The 20,355-nt window shown below is 46.6% G+C and overlaps 1 protein-coding gene across 1 annotated transcript in view; it reads left to right on the plus strand.

The window, feature by feature from the left end:
- Positions 1-14,775: 14,775 nt before the first annotated feature.
- Positions 14,776-20,355, plus strand: part of MAP3K9 (mitogen-activated protein kinase kinase kinase 9) — a 145,476-nt gene continuing 139,896 nt past the window's right edge. Inside the window, exon 1 of the mRNA XM_073609467.1 lies at positions 14,776-15,927. Within this exon, the coding sequence (XP_073465568.1) occupies positions 15,441-15,927 (487 nt within the window). The 5' untranslated portion in view covers positions 14,776-15,440. The remainder of the gene's footprint in view (positions 15,928-20,355) is intronic.

Here is a 20,355-nt window from a genome sequence, read left to right on the forward strand (position 1 = left end):
ATTGCCGGCTAAAAAAAAAAATCGAGAGAAAAAACAGCGTGGGTCCCCCCCCTAGGTCCATACCAGGCCCTTGGGTCAAGTATGGATTTAGAGGGGACCCCCATGCAAAATTTAAAAAAAAAATGGTGTGGGGGTCCCCCCAAAATCCATACCAGACCCTTATCCAAGCATGCAGCCCGGCAGGTCAGGAAAGGGAGGGGACGAGCAAGCGCCCTCCCTTCTGAACCATACCAGGCTGCATGCCCTCAACATGGGGGGATGGTTGCTTTGGGGCAGGGGGGCTCTGCATCCCCCACCCCAAAGCACCTTGCCCCCATGTTGATGGGGACAAGGGCCTCTTCCCGACAACCCTTGCCCTGCTTCTTCTTCTTCTGTCTTCTTTGTCCGGTGTTCTTCTTGCTCTGCTGCCGCTTCCGCCGCCAACCCTCCTCCGAAGATCTGTTGGGCGCCGATGTCCTGCATTTCTTAAAACACAAGGGGGCGTGGCAATCGGATTATGTCATCCGGAGGCAATGCCCCCTTGTGACGTCACGGACCCATCATGTCCCGGGCGGTGACGTCACAAGGAGGTGTGGCCTCCGGATGACATAATCCGATTGCCATGCTCCATCGTTATTTAAGAAATGCAGGACATCGGCGCCGACAGATCAGCAGGATGCAGCATGGGAGGAGGGTTGTCGGCGGGAGCAGCGGCAGAGGAAGAAGAACACTGGACAAAGAAGACAGAAGAAGAGCGGAAGAAGAAGCAGGGAGAGAAGGAGAAGACCGGAGTGTGAAGATGCGGGAGAAGATGGAGGAAGACCGGAGGAAGAAGCGGAGAAGAAGAAGAAGATTTTTAATAAAAGACTTGTCAAAAACTGTCTACTGTATTTTTTAACACTACACTACTTTTTTATTAGTGAATGGGTAGGGGTACAATATACTTATTCACATGGGGGGGGCGGGATCTGGGGGCCCCTTGTTAAAGGGGACTTCCAGATTCCGATAAGCCCCTGCCCACAGACCCCGACAACCACCGGGCAAGGGTTGTCGGGAAGAGGCCCTTGTCCCCATCAACATGGGGGCAAGGTGCTTTGGGGTGGTGCAAAGCACCCACCCCCCATGTTGAGGGCATTGCGACCTGGTATGGTTCAGGAGGGGGGGCACTCGCTCGTCCCCTCCTTTTCCTGACCTGCCGGCTGCATGTTCTGATAAGAGTCTGGTATGGATTTTGGGGGACCCCCACGCCATTTTTTAAAAATTTTGGTGTGTGGGGATCCCCTCTGAATTCATACTAGACCCAAGGGCCCGGTATGGACCTTGGGGGTGGGACACCACGCTGTTTTTTTTCATGATTTTTTTTTTTAGCCGGCATTTTTTTTTTACATTGAGTGGGAAGCCAGCTGACAGCTGATGACTCATCGGTTGTTAAGGACGCCAAGGCCGACAGTGTGAAAAAAAAGAAATGAAAAAAAATGCATAACGCAAATCGCGGTAAAAACGCGGTACTTGCGTTTTGGATTCGGGTCCATTGAATTTTATTACATGAAAAACGCTGCATTTTGTGGGAAAAAAGTCCAAAAAACGCAGAGGCACAAAAATGCATTGATGTGAACATGTTCCATAGGAACCCATGTTAAAAAATTTCCCTGCATTTCTGCAAAATGCATCAAAAAACGCATTAGTGTGAATCGAGCCTAAGGGTTGGTGGTTTCTTGAAGTGGAACTATACACACCTTGAATCTAGCGTCCTGTCATTGGCTGGGCTGAGATGACATAACTCCTGTGCATCCGTCAGCTTTGGCATTGCCGAATTTATGCAGTGAGCTGCCTTCTTATTGTACACGGGTGGACAAGCAGCCAGGTAAGTTGCTTTAATGCAGATGGGACAAAACATGTCTCTTCTTCAAGACCAGGCCTAATACTTTTTGTTTACGAGTTAAAATCAGTATTTTTGCTAGAAAATTACTTAGAACCCCCAAACATTATATATATATATATATATATATATATATATATATATATATATATATATGTATATATATATTAGCAGAGACCCTAGAGAATAAAATGGCAGTCATTGCAATTTTTGATGTCTCACGGTATGTGCACAGCGGTTTTTCAAACGCAATATTTTTTTGGGGTAAAAATCATTTTTTTCAGATTATAATGTAAAAAAACACCATATATAACCCAATTTCTTGGTAAAATATTAAAGATGATGTTACACCCAGAAAATAGATACATAACACATCACGCTTTAAAATTGCGCACATTTGTGGAATGGCTTCAATCTACAGTACTTAAAATACTCCTGTTATGAATATGCAGTAATGTTTGTCTGTCAAAAAAATATAGTAAAGGTCTTGCAAGCTACCAAATCAAAGTTCCCCTATCTTATAATAGTATAATGACAGCTGCTATCACTAATCACGTCCCATTCTAACGTGTGAGCATCACAGATAAATAAATAAATCATGTGCTGCGATATCCCCTTAATGATCTGCTGAACTTGCAGCAAAAATCTAAAAAACAAAATGATTTTAAAGGAAAATAAAGTGATGTGCCTATCAAATCTAAGAATATAATAATAATATATAAACGACTAAAGTCGTTATATGATGTTGTAAGCTGAATGTTTGTCAGCTTACCTCTCCATGTGTTCAGCTTAAGAGGCCAGCCACTCTCATCTGGCTGCTTAAAGCAAGTCGCAAGACCCTTTTATATCTTTCCCAGTTATATGAACGCAAACAATTCAGGCCATTTTGCACATCACACAGGCATCTAAAACTACACAGTATATGGCAGAGCATGACAAAACTACACTGAAAGTGGAGTTCCACTCGTTTTTTAGTTTATTAAAAGTCAGCAGCTACAAAAAGTATAGCTGCTGACTTTTAATAAACAGACACTTACCTGTCCCACGATCCAGTGATGCAGATGCCCGGAGCCTCGCTCCTCTCCCCCTCTTCTCCGTCATCATAGCAAGGGTGGGCTGCGCTCTGCTATTGGCCAGGCAATCTTCTGGGACCTGTGACATGTCTAAGCCCTGGTTCACACTAGGGGCGACACGACTTGCAGGTCGCCTCACCGAGGCGACCTGCACACGACTGCCACGGCGACTTGCAAAACGACTTCTGTATAGAAGTCTATGCAAGTCGCCTCAAGTCGCCCCAAAAGAAGTACAGGAACCTTTTTCTAAGTCGGAGCGACTTGCGTCGCTCCGATTAGAGTGGTTCCATTGTACAGAGCGGGAGGTGACTTGTCAGGCGACTAGGTCGCCTGACAAGTCGCCCCCGTGTGAAGCGGCACTTAGAAGATTCCTGGCAGGGAGGGGCCGCCCAGGGCGAGAGGAGGAGTAGTCAAGGCGGCCAAGAAGAGGAAGGAGGAAGAGGGACAGGAAGTCCCACTAAAAAGAAGGTACACACTCCCCCACCAAAAAAATTACATGCCAATTGTGGCATGTCAGGGGGTGAGGAGTGCTTAAAGCGGAAGTTCCACTTTTGGGTGGAACTCCACTTTAAAAGCCCTTTCACACTGAAAGCGCCCGGCATCCACGGTAAAGCGGCACTATTTTTAGCGCCACCTTACTGTCATTTTAGCAGCTCTATTCGGCTGCTAGCGGGGCAGTTTTAACCCCCGCTAGCGGCCGAAAAAGGGTTAAAACCTGCAGCAGCGCTTTGCCGGTGGTACAGCGGAGCGGCCCATTGATTTCAATGGGCAGGGGCGCTATAGGAGCGGTGTATTTACCGCTCCTACAGTGCTGCAAAGAAGCTGCTTGCAGGACTTTTTGTGACGCCCTACCAGCACAGTGCCACAGTGTGAAAGCACTCGGGCTTTCACACTGGGTTTGCAGCTGAGGCTTTTTTTAGGCGCTTTACAGGCACTATTTTTAGCTCTAAAGCGCCTGAAAAACACCTCCAGTATGAAAGGGGTCTAAGTAATTTCTCCTCAAAGCATAGCTCCACCCCAGCCCCTATCAGGGAACTCTATATTAACCTGTGCACTGCAAGTCAGCCCTGCTGATCAATATTGTGTGTTTGGCTTCCGTGAGCTACTTGTGTGCTACGGCTGATTCCAGTTACCGATCTTGGCTTGTTCTTGACTATCCTTCCTGCTTGTTATCCCGACCTTTGGCAATCTCCTGACTATCCTTACCTGCTTGTTACCCCGACCTTTGGCTATCTCCTGACTATCCTTTGTTGTCGCAGTCTGCTGCTTCCTCTTTACCTCCCTGTAGTCTACCATGAGCGTCAGCTGGGAAGCCCTGGGGGTCGCAACTTGAAGCCAGGCTGCAGCTAAATCCATCCTCATTACTAGGGGCCTCTGGTGAACACCCGCTGGCTCTTAGATTCCACGCCCTGGGAAATCTCATGCTCTAGCTCCCAGTGTCATCCATGTTGGTACTACAGCGTACCTGCTCTCCTGTATCACCTAGAGCTCCATCTGCAGCAGTCAGCTGTAGGGTCCACTACCTTGCGGTGCACTCCAGACCCCAACGGGGTGCATCTGCCACCTGGACTCAGGTGACCTGACAGCTCCATAGGTGATCCTTTAAAAATGTTTACAGGTTACCAGTTTAGACTTACAGAGGAGGTCTAGCTCTAGAAATATTGCTCTCGTTATAACATTTACGCCGATACCTCACGTTTGTGGTGAGAACACCATTTACATATGCATGTGTGACCTACGTATGCATTTGTTTCTGTGCGCAAGCACGGAGGTATAGGGGAGCAGTAAAAAAAATTTTATTAATATTTATTTTATTATTTTTTGTATTTTTACACTGTCCCTTTATTTTTTTCTTTTTTGTAATCACTTTTACTCCTATCACAAGACATGCAAACATCCCTTGAGATAGAAATCTTTATGGAGACGTCTACCGTCTATAAGACCCCAGATCTCTCCTTTACCCTTGAAAGCATCAAATAAAATGAAAACAAAAAAACATTGATCTGATGCTTTAAAAAAATTGTTTACATCTGCCGTAGACTGGAAGTGACGCCATGACATCGCTTTCAGCCTCCTAGATCATAGCGATCATCTCTCCTCATTTGCTGAGACACAGCAGCTACGCCCTTGTCTCCTGCTGCTGTCAATCAAAGTCAGTCAGCCAATCAGAAGAGAGAGGGGACAGGGAGCTGTGACTCGGCTTGGATGCCCCCATAGCAAGCTGCTTGCTGTGGGGCACTTGACAGAAGGGAGGGGCCAGGAGAGCCGAAGAGTGACCCGAGAAGAGGAGGATCAGGGCTGCTCTGTGCAAATCCACTGCAACAGAGCAAGCAAGTATAATATGTTTTCTTTTTTTTTTTATATATAAAAAAAGAGATTTTATAATCACTTTAAGTTGGCCATACATTATACAATTTTCTTATTCAATTTCCTTTAGATTTACCTTCAACTATGTAGTGCAAGGGCCTATCTGAATGCAAAATGACAAATTAAAAGTGTTTAGGTTTGACCTCATAGTATATGGTTCTGGTAAATCTAAAGGAAAATTGTACAAGAAAATTGTATAACGTATGGCCAGTTAAATGTACGTTAGGGTTTTTTTTCATTTTCTAGCCTAAAGTTCCACTTTAAGTAGTCTGGCAGCAGTTTGAGCAGCAGGAAAGCACAGGTAATGTACTGGCTGCTTGTGGTCCCTCCTCTAAAAGTAATGTTTCAATTTACCTAGCGTGGACAAGTACAGGCTTGCTTTAATTTAGATCAAATGTGTAGCAATAATCAAAACCTAGCTGTAACATGTTTGTATACTTTATAGAAGTTTATTTTTGCTTACATTTTTATAGATCATCTATGAATTGAGGATTGCACTCCTCTTCTATGGGTAACAGAGATGCTTAAAGAATTGAAGAAAAACTGCAACACTTTCTGATTGTGGCTTTGTGGACACGTTTCCGGTTGTGTCCGTTTGGTATTGATTGTGTCTGCAGAATAATTCCTGGTTTTGTCAGTTGGGTACTGATTGTGTCTCTGCAGAATAATTCCTGGTTTTGTCAGCTGGGTACTGATTGTGTCTCTGCAGAATAATTCCTGGTTTTGTCAGTTGGGTACTGATTGTGTCTCTGCAGAATAATTCCTGGTTTTGTCAGCTGGGTACTGATTGTGTCTGCAGAATAATTCCTGGTTTTGTCAGCTGGGTACTGATTGTGTCTCTGCAGAATAATTCCTGGTTTTGTCAGTTGGGTACTGATTGTGTCTCTGTAGAAATGTGTCCTTGAGATGATACATGTCAGGAGGAGGTGTCCTGAGCATGGATTGACAGGAATCACTTGCTGGCTGAGCAATCGCCAGAGACTAAAATGATCCAGTTCAGGTAGTAGTTGTCAGTGACTGGTGTTCTTTTACCTGGTGCAGTTGGTGGCATCATAAGATTGTATAGAGTATATCCCCGCTTGGTTTTCAGTATAGTGGAATATTTTTAATCATATAGCACTATGTAGAGCTGCGTTGTGTTTCTATTGTAATGATGATGGAACAGAGAGGATGATTAACCACTTCAATACTGGGCACTTCCACCCCCCCTCCTTCCCAGACCAATTTTCAGCTTTCAGCGCTGTCGCTTTTTTGAATGAGAATTGCGCGGTCATGTAACACTGTACCCAAATGACATTTTTATAATTTTTTTCACACAACTAGAGCTTCCTGAATGTCCACTCAGAACGAGGAAAGGACCACCCGGCCATTTATGTGCAGGTGGTTAAAGGGGCTTTAAAGTCAGAAGGTTTTTTTTTCTCTTAATGCATAGAATGAAAAAGACTTCTGTGTGCAGCAGCCACCCTTAGCCCCTATAATACTTACCTGAGCCGAATCTAGTTCCAGCGATGTTGTAGGAGTGTCTCAGCTGCCCAGGACTCCCCTCCTTATTGGCTGAGACAGCAGCGTGGCGCCATTGGCTCCCGTTGCTGTTAATCAAAGTCAGTCAGCCAATTAGGAGCAAAAGGGGGCGAGGCCATGTCATGGATTCATGTCTGAATTGATACACGGAGCTGTGACTCGGCTCAGGTGCCCCCATAGCAAGCTACTTGCTGTGGGGGCACTCAACAGGAGGGAGGGGACAGGAGCACTCAAGAGGGACACAAGAAGAGGAGAATCTGGGCTGCTCTGTGCAAATCCACTGCACAGGGCAGGTAAGTATGACATGTTTGTTATTTTTAAATGAAAAAAAAAACAAGACTTTACAATCACTTAGTAAAAATCTACCAGGCAGCCATCTTTACTAGGCATTGCATCTGTTCAGGCCGGCCAATCCTGAACAAATCAGCGGCTAATGAGAGCAAGCCCAGCTATCGAAGAATTTGTTCAGGATTGGCCGGTCTGAACAGATGAAATGCCTGGTAAACGCATATTGGCCCCATAAACAGAATTCACTTAAACCCTGAGGTGGTTAACTGCTCGTATGCCAAAACATGAGAGTGTGAGGCAATATTTTTTGGTGAGTTTACATCCAACTGGGGAGTGCAGACACGTTTGCTCTCGCGGTGTGGTGTCGGACCAGTTTATCAACTGACGGCTCATAGATTCTGTTCTATCAAGTTTATTTATGGACTAATTTTGTTTTGCACATTATCACAGTTTAGTGTGTAATTCAATGTGTTCTTGGTATTCTTTACCCTCAGCACTATTGTTTACCTATATATATTATACATTCGGTAGATTTTTACATGTTTTATCCTTTGAAAGTGGCTGTTTGTTTATAATTATATTTACACTCCTATTTATATGTGGCGCAGTGTATAGATCCTAATTGAGGGTGGTATATGAGGTCTTGTTTTTCATTTTACAATCACTTTAATGGAGAAAAAAACGCTTCAAGTGGTTGTATACCTCAGACATGAAATATGAACAAAGCATATCCATCTATAGTGTGCTTGGCTCAATCCACAGTACTAAGTGTCATTTCTGTCTGATGCTCTGTTCCTCTGCCATCAGCAGAAGTCACTTCTGACAAGTTTTCCTGACACCAAGAGAAAAAGGGTGACAGGGGAGGGACCTCCAGCTGATTGACAGCCTCAGCTCTGTTCTTGTGCACTGCGTAAAGGGAATGTGTCCCTTCCCTCCAATCAGCTTTTCGAGCTCCCCTCACTGATTTAACTTCAGATCCCAACCCCCTGCTTTCTGAAAGCTCAGACAAGCTGTATAAATTTAGCCCTCTGAATGGCTGTAGAGAAGGGAAGTCTGCAGATAAATAGGTATAACTTATGTAGGAGGTTTTTTTTGTCCTGGCTCCTCCCCCTTCCTTGGCAACAATTGAATTCCTTTTCAAAAAGATTTACAATGTTGTGAATGCCTAGGCAAGAATGACAAAGAAATTCAGAACTTGGCAAAAACCCACGGCACATCTGCAGATGCGCAGAACTCAAGCACTCACACACAGATGCTGCATCTTTCAGTGTCCCAGATATCAGTGTTGTGCATATGCAGGAAACCTCTGTGCCATGTGCAGATGTGCTGCAAGTCTCTCTTGGATCTCGAAGACATGACAGAGGCCTTCAATACATCTGTACATTCACAAGATAATCAGAGATGATGGCAGGGGTGAGGAGGGCCATGGCAAAGATATGAGGGGACTGAAGTTCCTCTGAGTAAGGTCATTCACCTCTGGTGAGTTTGCCTTGCAAAACAGGGTGTGGGGCTCAGCTCTGGCTTTATTTTTCATTGTACTGAATATGTAGAAGAAAAGATAACACAAAGAAGACAGTGTTTCCTGTGGGAGACTTTATTTGGAAACATTTGTTTCACTGATACTGATTACTTCTATTTTGTAGCATTTTGCTTTTGTTTGTATCTATGAATTTCAGGCATAATATTTATAGTAACTAACACTGATCACTGGGGGCTGCGGAGGCAGTGCTGATGATAAACAGATATATAAAACTGCTTTTCCTGGTTCCATAGACCTAAATGAGCAATTAACCCTTGCAGTGCGGGGGCAGCCCCACTACAAGGGAGGATTTTTCCTTTTCCTGGAGTTCTGCCTTAAATTCTCATTAAAGCGGAACTTCGCCCAACAGGGGAAGTTCCACTTTCTGCCTCCCCCCCACCCCTTCAACTTTTTTGGGGGGAGCAGGTACCTGGTTTTGACAGGTACCCACTCCCACTTCTGCTCGGATTGCCTAGGTGATCCAAGTGGAAGTTTGCCCCCCTCTCTGCCCACAGCCTCTTGAACATATAGGTCCCAGGAAGCTGCGGGACCAGTCACAAAGGGCAAGGAGCCACACACTAAAGATGCTGGCACTGGGGACCTGAAGATCGGTGAAGAAATGACCTGGGTGAGGACATTGCTGGATCCTTAGACAGGTACAGTAAGTGTCCTTTTTATTAAAAGTCAGCAGCAACAGGATTTGTAGCTACTGACTTTAATTTTTTTGTTTGTTTCTAGGGTGAAGATCTTCTTTAACTCACTATAGCAACCTTTTCTCTTTTTTGAAAAAATGTCATTAGCATTTGTACCTTTTTGCACTGCGAGGCAGCACTTTCTGCTTTCCAGCCTATGCTGGGCCCCAATGCCACCTTGGCATTATGCCACAGTGATCCCAGGAGGCAGTGTGTTACCAAAGGCACATTCAGTGCATGCACAGACTAACCGTGACTGCGCGGTGCATGAAAATCCCCTGCACATGCACAGATGCGCTGCCTGTCTTTGCCAAACACCTGACTTGTGGCGCATCTGTGCACATGGTGTGCACTGTAGTATGGTGTGGTGGAGTGTGTTTTTGTCTCACCGCCATGGGGTCCCCCTGTGTTTTTGTTTTCTGGCAGGTCAAACCGCTGAAAGATCCAAAGCCCACTCCCAGGAAGCGATGTGCGAAATGTGCAACCAATATGCCCTTGGAATACACAGAACCGCTGTGCCATGTGTGCATCGACAGACTAGTTAAAAAACAATCAGATGCAGTCTACACAAAAAAATTTGGATCCGTGAGGGATGTTTATGTCAGAGGTTAAACCTCCAACATCTCCCTCTGGAAGTTCCTCTCCCACAGCCTCGCCAAGATCAGTCACCTCAGGGTTGCAGGAGACGGTGAGGGTATAAGCGGGTAGCAGCGCGGTTAGCGCAATAGCCACCGACAGTTCAGATTCGGAGCAGGAGGATGGGGGAGAAGAGAAAAAGGGGCCCAAGTACAAATTGTCCCTAGAAGACGTAGAGGACTTACTTGGGGCCATATATGAGACTTTGGAGATTGAGGAAGATGTCCCAAGGTCTTAGGAAGAAAAAGTCCAAAGTATTCATGGTCCACCAGGTGATATTGGACTTCGTGAGGAATGAGTGGGCAGACCCAGAAAAGAAGCCCTTCTTTGCAGCTAGTCATAAGAAGCAGTTCCCTTTCAGTGACGATCCACAGGAAGTGTGGAATAAAAATCCTAAATCGGATCTAAAGTTTCCAAAAAATCCCTACCAGTTCTCTCTGAAGCAGAGTGTGTCAAACTGGCAGCAAGATCAGGGCCTAGCCGTGGCAGCTAGATGGGCTATTTGGATGAAGACCTGGTCAGGGGACCCTGCATCCCAAATGAGACTATGCAACCTCCCATTTTCCGGAGACTGTTTGTTCGGAACAGGCTTGGATGAAGCCCTAGAAAGAACGGCGAACAGGAAGAAAATCTTCCCGACCGAAAAGCGCAAACCTCCACAAAAGAGGTTTTTTCGTGAACGAAGAGAGCGTCCACAAAAAGAAAAGAAAGACTACCCCAAAAAGAACTGGATGGGTCACAAGGGGAAGCCGAAAAGTAACCTCCTCTTTGGCTCTTCTAACCAAACCCCAAAGCAATGACGACAGATCGCCAGTAGGAGGAAGGCTGGCTACCTTCCTACCTCAAGGAAGACAGCCAATCAATTCATTCTAGACATCATCGCAAGGGGTTACTCCCTGGAATTCAATTGTCATCCTCCAGAGAGATTTTTATTAACAACACTTCCCAGGGATCCCGAAAAAGTAAGGGCTCTCCCGTTGTTGCTGAGGGAGATGGTAAACCAGAAAGTCCTTACTCCAGTCCCAGAGGAAGAAAAACGAAAGGGTTTTTACTCATACGTTTTTGTGATCAAAAAACCTTCCGGGAAGTTTCGACTGATGTTAAATCTAAAACCCCTGAACCAAGCGATAAAATACAAAAAATTCCGCATGGAATCCATATTCTCACTCAAAAATATCCTTCAACCAGGAACTTTAATGGCGACCATGGATCTCAGGGATGCCTATCTCCACATTCCCATACGAGAAGAGTCCCAGAGATCCCTGAGGTTGGCGGTGGAGATAGAGGAAAAGGAGTACAATTTCCAGAGCAGGGCTCTTCCTTTCGAGCTATCCTCATCACCGAGAATATTTACCAAAGTCCTAGCAGTAGCCCTGGCCCCTCTGAGGTTGAAGAAGATGACTGTAGTACTGTACCTAGACGACCTACTATTTGCAGCACCGTCAAAATTACAGCTGGTAAAAGACCTGGCAGAAGCTCAACTATGGCTGAAGTCACTAGGCTGGATTTAAAACATCAAAAAATCCAACCTGTGTCCCACTCAGAACATACGTTTTTTTTTTGGATATCTGCTCAACTCCATAGAGCAGAAGATGTCCCTAATGGAGGAGAAGATCCAAGGCCTCGTCAAGAGAGTAAGTTCTGTACAGAACAACTCCCGATATCCATCAGGGAGTTGATGTCGGTTTTGGGTCTGATGACCTCAACCATACCAGCAGTACAATGGAGCAAATATCACCTCAGGCCCCTGCAAGTCTTTCTCTTGAGAAATCGACAAGAAGTTCTGGACAGGACGCTCTTACTCCCAACCTCCATAAAGAGGTCGCTCTGGTGGTGGAGGGCCCACACAAATTTAAACCAGGGTCTGGCATGGTATTTCCCAGCCTCACGAAAGTTGACCACAGACGCAGGCAGTTGGGAATGGAGAGCCCACCTAGCAGGGCAACCTGCTCAGGGGAGATGGTCCCCGGAAGAAGCCCAGGCATCTTCAAATTGGAGGGAACTTATGGCAATAGCCAAATCCATAGAACACTTCCAAGACCAACTAAGGAGTCATCACACCCTGATCCTGTCGGACAACGCCACGCAATGTCTTATGTAAACAAACAAGGGGGCACGAGGAGCCCCTCCTTAGGCCACATCTCCAACCAGATTTGTCGATGGGCAGAAGGGAACCTATTGTCGTTGGGAGCGGTCCATCTAAAGGGGGAAAACAATCAAGTGGCGGACTTCCTCAGCCACCAAGAGATCTTCCAAGAGGAATGGGTATTACACCCAGAGGTGTTCAGGGAAATTACAGCCCGCTGGGGAGTACCAAATATAGATCTGTTTGCATCCCAGAAAAACACTCAGGTGAAGCGTTTCGTCTCGCTAAACCTGCAAGACTGGCCTCTAGGGATAGACACTCCAAAACCCATGGAATTTCAAGATGTGCTACGCCTTCCCTCCAGTACATCTGATTTCTCAGGTGGTGAAGAAATTCTTACAAGAGCATACAAAGCTCATACTGATAGGACAATATTGGCCCAAGAGAGCCTGGTTCTCTCAGCTCCTCAGTCTCTCAGCAGAGGAACCGTGGCTACTTCCTCACAGAGACGACTTGATGTGTCAGCGACCCCTAACAGGCCTAAGACAAGAAAGCTTCAAATGGGTGGCCTGGTTACTGAGGAAGACATCTTCACATCGAAAGGACTCTCAGATACAGTGATGGCGACGCTTCTGAGCACTAGGAAGCCAAACACCAGGGCCATCTACAGAAAGACCTGGAGAAAATTTAACAGCTGGTGCACTGAAAATAACAGACAACAGATGGATATACCGACTATTCTTGAGTTCCTTCAGCAGGGTGCTGATAAAGGTCGAGCGCTCAGTACGCTGAAGGTCCAGATAGAAGCGCTGTCAGTGTATCTAGAACGGACACTACAAGAAGACCCGTTGGTCTCTCGCTTTTGCAGAGCGTTGGTAAAATACAGACCACCCAAGACACAAAAATGTCCACATAGGATCTGTCGGTGATACTGAGGGGAATCATCAAAAATCCCTTTGAGCGGCTACAAGAAACATCTTTATGCCAGCTGACACTCAAAACCGTTTTCCTCGTGGCTATCGCTACAGTGCGTAGGATAGGGGAAATCCAGGCTCTGTGTGTCAGAGAGCCTATTCTAAAAATTCATGATGATAGAATCGTCCTTCAAATAGATCTGGAATTTACACCAAAAGTGATGTCAACTTTTCATAAATCCCAGGATATAATACTACCTTCATTTTGTAATTCACCAACTAACAGCAAAGAGCAAGAACTAAGCCTTATATGTTAGAAGATGTCTCCTTCAGTATCTGGAAGTCACCAATGAGTTCAGAGCATCAGACACTCTATTTGCTCTGTACGCTGGCAAACAGAGGGGTAAACAAGCATCCAAGAAAACGCTAGCCAGATGGATCAAGGCAGCTATACTGGAATTCTACAGAGTTATGGAGATAACACCGCCAAAAGATCTAAGGGCTCATTCAACAAGAGCTTCAGCAACCTCATGGGCAGAGAAGGCGGGAGCCACTCCGGAGCAAATTTCCAGGGCAGCAACTTGGTCAAGATTCTCGACCATTGTCCAGCATTACAGGCTGGATCTGATATCCAGCCAGGACCAGGCTTTTGGTAGGAAAGTCCTCCAAGCCGTTGTCCCACCCTAGTCTGGTGAGTACTTGGTTATCGATGCTAATATTTTTTAATGGCACCCCAATCGCGGTGTGATTTTGTTGCAGCTGTCATGGAATAAATTGTGCTGCAATAGCGGCAAACCGCAACACATTAAGCTGTCGCCCAAAAAAAAGCTCTTGCTCCTTTATGAATGACAAACTTCACCCGTTGTGTTTTCCCTGCGACTTATCGCGTGACAAGCGCGACAAAATTGCACTGCGATTGGGGTGCCATTAAGAAGTAATTGCAAACTCATCCCACATTTTGCCACGATTCTGGAATCACAGGCAGAATTTTCTGATTCTCCCTACGATTCCAGAACGTCCAGGTGTGAATGGAGCTTAAGAATCACATTAAGTGCCGGTTCACACTGGGACGACTTGTCAGGCGACCTAGCCGCCTGACAAGTAGCGTCCCGTTCTGTGCAATGCGTCGCTCCGACTTAGAAAAAGGTTCCTGTACAACTTTGGGGGCGACTTGCATTGACTTCTATACAGAAGTCGTTTTGCAAGTCGCCGCTGAGTCGTGTCCAGGTCGCCTGAGGCAGTCGCGCTGCAAGTCGTGCCACCTCAATGTGAAATGACCCTAAAAGTGAAAATAAATTCTAGATTTTGGGTTGTCCCCAGAAGAGAAATAGAGGGGAAATCTTCCTTTGGGGACATTAGTTCTGGTGACAACCAGGGATTGGAATCCCTTTGGAGGGATTTCTTCTCACTTCCTGTTGTGGCAATGGGATGGGAAATGAAAAGAAATCTCCCCAATGGGACACAGATGACAAAAAACTGACAGAGGTGATATACCTCCATTTCTTTATCCAAAAACAAATGTTTGCCTTTAGTTCTCCTTTAATTGGCAGAATGGCATCCCTCTGCCTGAGGTGGGCGTTCCTCGCTCCCAGCCCCTCGCTGTACTTTGTATTGGCACGGACACACCATTAAAGTTTATTATTAAAGTTTATTTAAAAAAAAAGAGCCGAGCGGTCAGCAGGTTTCATGCAGGAGGCGTCAACAATAGGCTGAAGCCGAATGTGTTACAAGCTCGCCTGGCGTCCAATAGAAAAGCAAAGCCGATTGACGGACGGCGGCGTCAGCCAATTGCGGAGAGGAGCGGCGGCCGACTGCGAGCTTCCTTCCCCCACTCTTGACAAGAAGGAGACGGGTGCCGGGCGGATGGGTGCGGGCGACGGAGTGAGAGGGGAGCTGGGGATGCTGCGGGTCAGCTTCTCGTTGCCTGTGAGTGAAGGGAGCCGGTGAAGGCCGGGCCAGGCCGGAGGTGTGTCGGTAGAGGGCCGTATCGTGCAAGTTGTGCTTCCTGGGGAGCAGTGTGCATGTGAAGCCCTCGTCATCCCCATCCTCAGGCCCTGACTGTCCATGCTGGCCTGCTCCCCGCTCCCTTTTGTTCAGCTGGTGTTGTGGTGGATGTAATAAGCTCCTTGTAATCCAGCCTGTCCCTCCCTCAGGTCTGAGGGGTCACATGGAAGGCCACCATTGGGGGTGACAACTTCCTTACAGCTGCCCCACCTGGAGATCTTAGTTGGTGAACTTTTGTATGAAGAATTCTCTGAGTGACGAGGAGCTGAGGGCGGCGCGTGCCGCTATGCCATGGCACCGGTGTTAGTGCCCCTGGATCGTGGTGTACTCTGGGACATATCCTGCCACTAGAGGTGACTGAGGTTTGTACGGGAGCGCACTCGGGCCCCCTCCACAACTTTGCTTTCTCCCTTACCCACCCATGAAGTGTAGTGCATGGGCACCGGGCACCATACACCCATTCTCCCCTATGGATCGGTTCAATGGAGCCCCTCAGATCTCTGCTCTCCCTGCCTGGCACTAGCAAAGCCCCATTCGGAGCGACTAGAGGAGCGGCCAATGTGTCCGTCTTACCGGCCCCGTTGGTTTCAGAAGACGACGAGGATCAGGATGACCGAGGGAGCACGCCTACTAGACAGGAGTTTTTGGAGGAGTACGATGGCCTTGGCGGAGGGGGTGTCGGGGTCCTTCCGCCTTCGCCCTCTCTGTCTAATCAGTTGTACTGGACTGCCGTGTTCGATTACGAGGCCTCCGCTGAGGATGAGCTGACCCTGCGGCTGGGGGACATTGTCCAGGTGCTCTCCAAGGACTCGCGCGTCTCCGGCGATGAGGGCTGGTGGACGGGGAAGATTCAGGACAGAGTTGGCATCTTCCCCAGCAACTATGTGACCAGGACGGAGAGCTTCTCCAGCAAACTTCAAGGGAAGCGAGTGGAAGAGTTACCTTGCTGCCCAGCCTCTGCCCTACAACGTAAGAGCCTGACCTCCTTGGTGCTTGACGTATTCTGTCCTTTTTAGTTTTGTATGGTAAATATCAAAGCAGAGTTCTAGCCGTTTTTGGGTTTATTAAAAGTCATCCGCTACAAAAAAGTGTAGTTGCTGACTTTTAATAAACACAGACTCCCCTGTCCCACGGTCCAGCGATGCGGCCGCCCGAGCCCTTGCCTCTCTCCCTCGTTTCTCCCTGGTGCCGGCATTGCAATTGTGGGTGCCCAGCTGTGACAGCTTGCGGCTTTACAGCCTGGTGCACACTGCACCTCCTCAACTGCCGGGCAATCTTCAGGGATCTGTGATGTGTCCCAGAAGATTGCAGGGAGGAGGAGGAGAACTTCTGCTCGAGCCACCTAGGCGGCCAGAAGTGGGAGCTGGTACCTGCGCCCCCCCCCCCCCCCAAAAAAAAAACAATGATATGCCAAATGTGGCACATAAGGGAGTGAAGAGTGCATAAAGTGGAACTCCTCATTAACTACTGATGTGGGGGAAGGCATGATGGGATGTTCAGTCAGTCCTGAAAAATAACCGGAATAATAATGCTTCTAATAACTGTAGGTATTGTTAGCGAGCGCATTGTTTTATTTATTATTGCAGTGTGGTGTACTCTTTCATGTGACTTTTCAAGTGGTTGTAAATGCATGTACAATTCATTCTTCTCCCCCGTAAGTGGAAGTAAAGGTCCACTTTAACTTGTACCTACAGGTAAGCCTATAATAAGGCTTACCTGTAGGTACAGTGAATATCTCTTAAACTTGCACTCTTTGGCGCATGTGCCCTGAAGGGATCATATACCCATGCTGTACCTTCAGAGCTCGGGGTTGGGGCTCCTGCGCACATGTGCCGGAGTGACGTCATTGTGCCCCGGCCATTCATACAGTCAGAGCCCGCAAACCCAGAAGGAAGACTGGTTAAAGGTGGAAGCGCCAGGGAGCCATTACAGCGTTTCGCTGTAGGACTCAGTGTGCAGGTAAGTCTGTCATAATTTGCTAATATGTGGTGCATATTGGTACGTTTATGACTTTTTTTTTTTTTTTTGTAGTTTACTACTGCATTAAATATAAAAAGTTGTTATACGTATCTGCTCTGTGCAATGGTATTGCACAGAGCAGTCCCATACCTCCCTCTATGTCATCTCCTGCTGGTACTGTCCGTGCCTCCTCCACAAGCCATGTGCTGAGGGCATGCGTCCAAGCTGGGCTGTGTTAAATGCATACAGAGCAGCTCGGCCATGCTCCTCCTCCCTCCTTGCAGGATTTAACTGACAGCAGTAGGCACCTGCTCTCAGAGCCCCCTGTTAGACCAGGAAGGTGAGAGGAGCAGTACTGCGGAAAGGCACAGCACTGGATCAAGAGAGAACTTGGTTAAGTGTTTGGGGATATATAAATAATATATTTCCCTTAACTAGTTTGTATCCGAATGCAGTGCAAGATACCTGAGTTCAATGCGCGTTGCCCGCACCGTGTTCAAAATGCACTGCACTTGTGATCTGCAGTGTGTTAGTGCAATGAAGGTTGCAAACAGTGTATTTGCCTCCATTGGATCACATGGTACAGAGGTATCATGTGATCTGGTTGCTCTGCCTTTTGTAAGGCAGGGCATGCAGTATGTTTGCTATAGTCTGGCATGTTTTTAGCCCTGGTCTATGCTAAGAATTGCACCACATTCATATGCAATTCACATTTGATTCAGCCTTGTGCGATTTGAGCCCATACATTTATTTTGTATGGGCTCAAATCACACCAAAGTACTGCATGCACTAATTTTAGAAACGCACTGCAACTGGATTGCATGGTCGTTTTGTACCATGTGATCCAGTGCAGGCAAACGCACTGCATTTGAGACCTGAGTCTGTCGTTAACATTGCATTGACATCCACTGCAGATTGCAAAGGCAGTGCAATAGTGTAATTTGAATGTGGTGTGGGAAATCTTCAACGATCGTGGTTTTCCTGCACCACCTTCTAGTATGCACCTGGGCTGAAATCGTACCACATGTGAAATGCACAGTGTGTTCCTGTGTGGTTCATGGTGTGAACCAGCCCTAATGCAGGGAATGCATTAAAGCAGAGCTCCAGGCTCCCCCCAACAATTAAGCCACAGCTACAAATACTGTAGCTGCTGACTTTTAATATAAGGCCACTTACCTATCCAGGGATCCAGAGATGTCCTCACCTGTACCGATTCTTCAACTGGTTTGGGATGCAGGCGCTGGCATCTCTAATGCCCCGTACACACGATCTGAAAATCGTACGTAAAATGCCGCATTCGAAACGATCGTACGATAATCGGATCGTTAGTACAGAGCTTTCGAGAGCCGATCAGGACAGTTCATCCGATATTATTCTATCGGACATGCACGGAAATTTTTTCCGTACGATGCCAGATCGTACGATTTTCGTTTAATCGGTACAGCTATTGTTCGAAAATGCAATACAAATGCATTGCAACACATGACATCGCTTCCGAATTTTTATTCTGTCGTACGGGAATTTTCGGGACTTTAGTAAACTCGATGTGAGATTAGCATGCAAACAAAAACGGACGATCATTCGTCCGATATTCGGATCGTGTGTATGGGGCTTAAGGGAAACAGGAAGTGAAGCCTTGCAGCTTCACAGTCAGTTTCCTGTTTCACATGCGAGAGCTTGTGAATGTTCCCATAGTCTTCTGGGACCAGTGATGAGTCCCAGAAGACTGTAGGGGAAGAAGGGGGGGCCGAACTTTGTCAAAAAGTAGAAGCGGGTAGCTGTCTAAATGAGTTAAACCCCCCCCCCCCCCCAAGTGCTAAATGTGCCAGTGGAGGGTGCAAACAAGCAGAGCATGCCATTTAGGGTGGAGCTCCGCTTTAAAGTAAAGTTTTTTTTTAATTTATTTTAGGTACTTATTAAGCGCCGTCAATTTACGCAGCGTTTTTCATATACATTGTACATTAGATACCTTGTTGCAGGGGGAAAAAAGTAATGTGAAAAAAAGTTAAGTTCACCTTCATTGCAAGTGATCCTCCAATATTTTGCGGACCTAGTGTAACCAATAGGATCTTCAGCATCCAATACTTCTGGGTATGTTGATGTCTGCCTCTTCCTGCTGAGTGCTGTAGTTCCATCTGCCAGCAGCTGCATTCCTAGTCCCTGCAAAGCTGCAGGGGCACAGTAGAGATGTAGCAGCCAAGAATTGGGAGCCAAACTACATAGTATGAAGATGCAATGATCTGGCACACCCAAAAATATTGGCTTCTGAAGATCATAGTGGTGGCTGTAACTCTGCAAAAGAGAAAAGATTGGCTGCAGTGGAGGCAGCGCTGGTATTATAACTCCTTGTGCGATGTGCTCAGACTATAAGTTTTTAGCTTTTTGTTATTTTCCCACGGGGCCAATGTGCACAGGCACACATATATGAACGTTTTGTATCTGCAAACCTTTACATGTCTACAGCATAAATGGACCATATGAACGGCCACTGCAAGGTTTGAAATGTAAACAAACCGTTTGCAGTCAGCCATGCCGTTCTAATGACCTGAACACTGAAGTCATTCTGCACATATGCCACCACAGCTGACTACAAACTATTAGGCTTCATTTAGACCCCCCCCCCATTTCCTTACACCGCAATAGTCAGCAGACGGGTGTTTACATGCTGCAGTTGTGATGCTTTGCGCCCACAGCAAAGTTTAGCCCACATGTAACGGGCAGCAAGCCCACTGAATGCCACGCCTTCAAGCAAATGGGGAAGCACCGTAAATGCCCCACAACCATGTGCAATGGATGCGGTTGTGGCAAGTTTGTTGTAGAAAAAAAAGGGGGGGTTAAAAACAGGTGGTGAGGAGGCATCGCATTACTTCCTCACCGCATGTCAGCCTCTGAAGTCAGGCTTCAGAGGAACGGGAGATTTAGATGCAGGTATACTCTGTGTACATCTTCTCATCAAGTTGTGCAAGCAGCGCAGGTCTCTGTGCGTCTACACTATTGCTGCGTGAATGACTCTGAGTGAGATGTGAATATCAACAACGTTTAGGTGTATGCCCCTCATCTCATACGGACATAGGCATGGGTATGTCCATTGGAGCTTAGATGCAGCGTGGCCAACTTTCAATACGGAAACTTGCTAACTGCAATAGTATAGGGCCACGTTCATGATCCCTAAGCCACTACAGAGAGTATTCACTTCTGGAATCGCTCGGCCTCCTTTCTTATCAGATTTTGAGATGAGATTTCATCTATATACTGGGTGAAACGTTTTCTATAAGTTTGATGATTTGTAGACTTCTATTGTGAGCAGCAGTGGAGCAAAGCCATTGTGTTGCAGTGTACAGCAGGAAGTAGAACTTGCACATGGTATAAGCATGTATGACTGCTCCCGTGTGCATATGTTTACAAACTGCTTTTAAGGCCTCATGCACAATGGACAGT

Source organism: Aquarana catesbeiana, linkage group LG13, assembly GCF_042186555.1.
Source record: "Aquarana catesbeiana isolate 2022-GZ linkage group LG13, ASM4218655v1, whole genome shotgun sequence".
NCBI classification, from domain to species: Eukaryota; Metazoa; Chordata; class Amphibia; order Anura; family Ranidae; genus Aquarana; species Aquarana catesbeiana.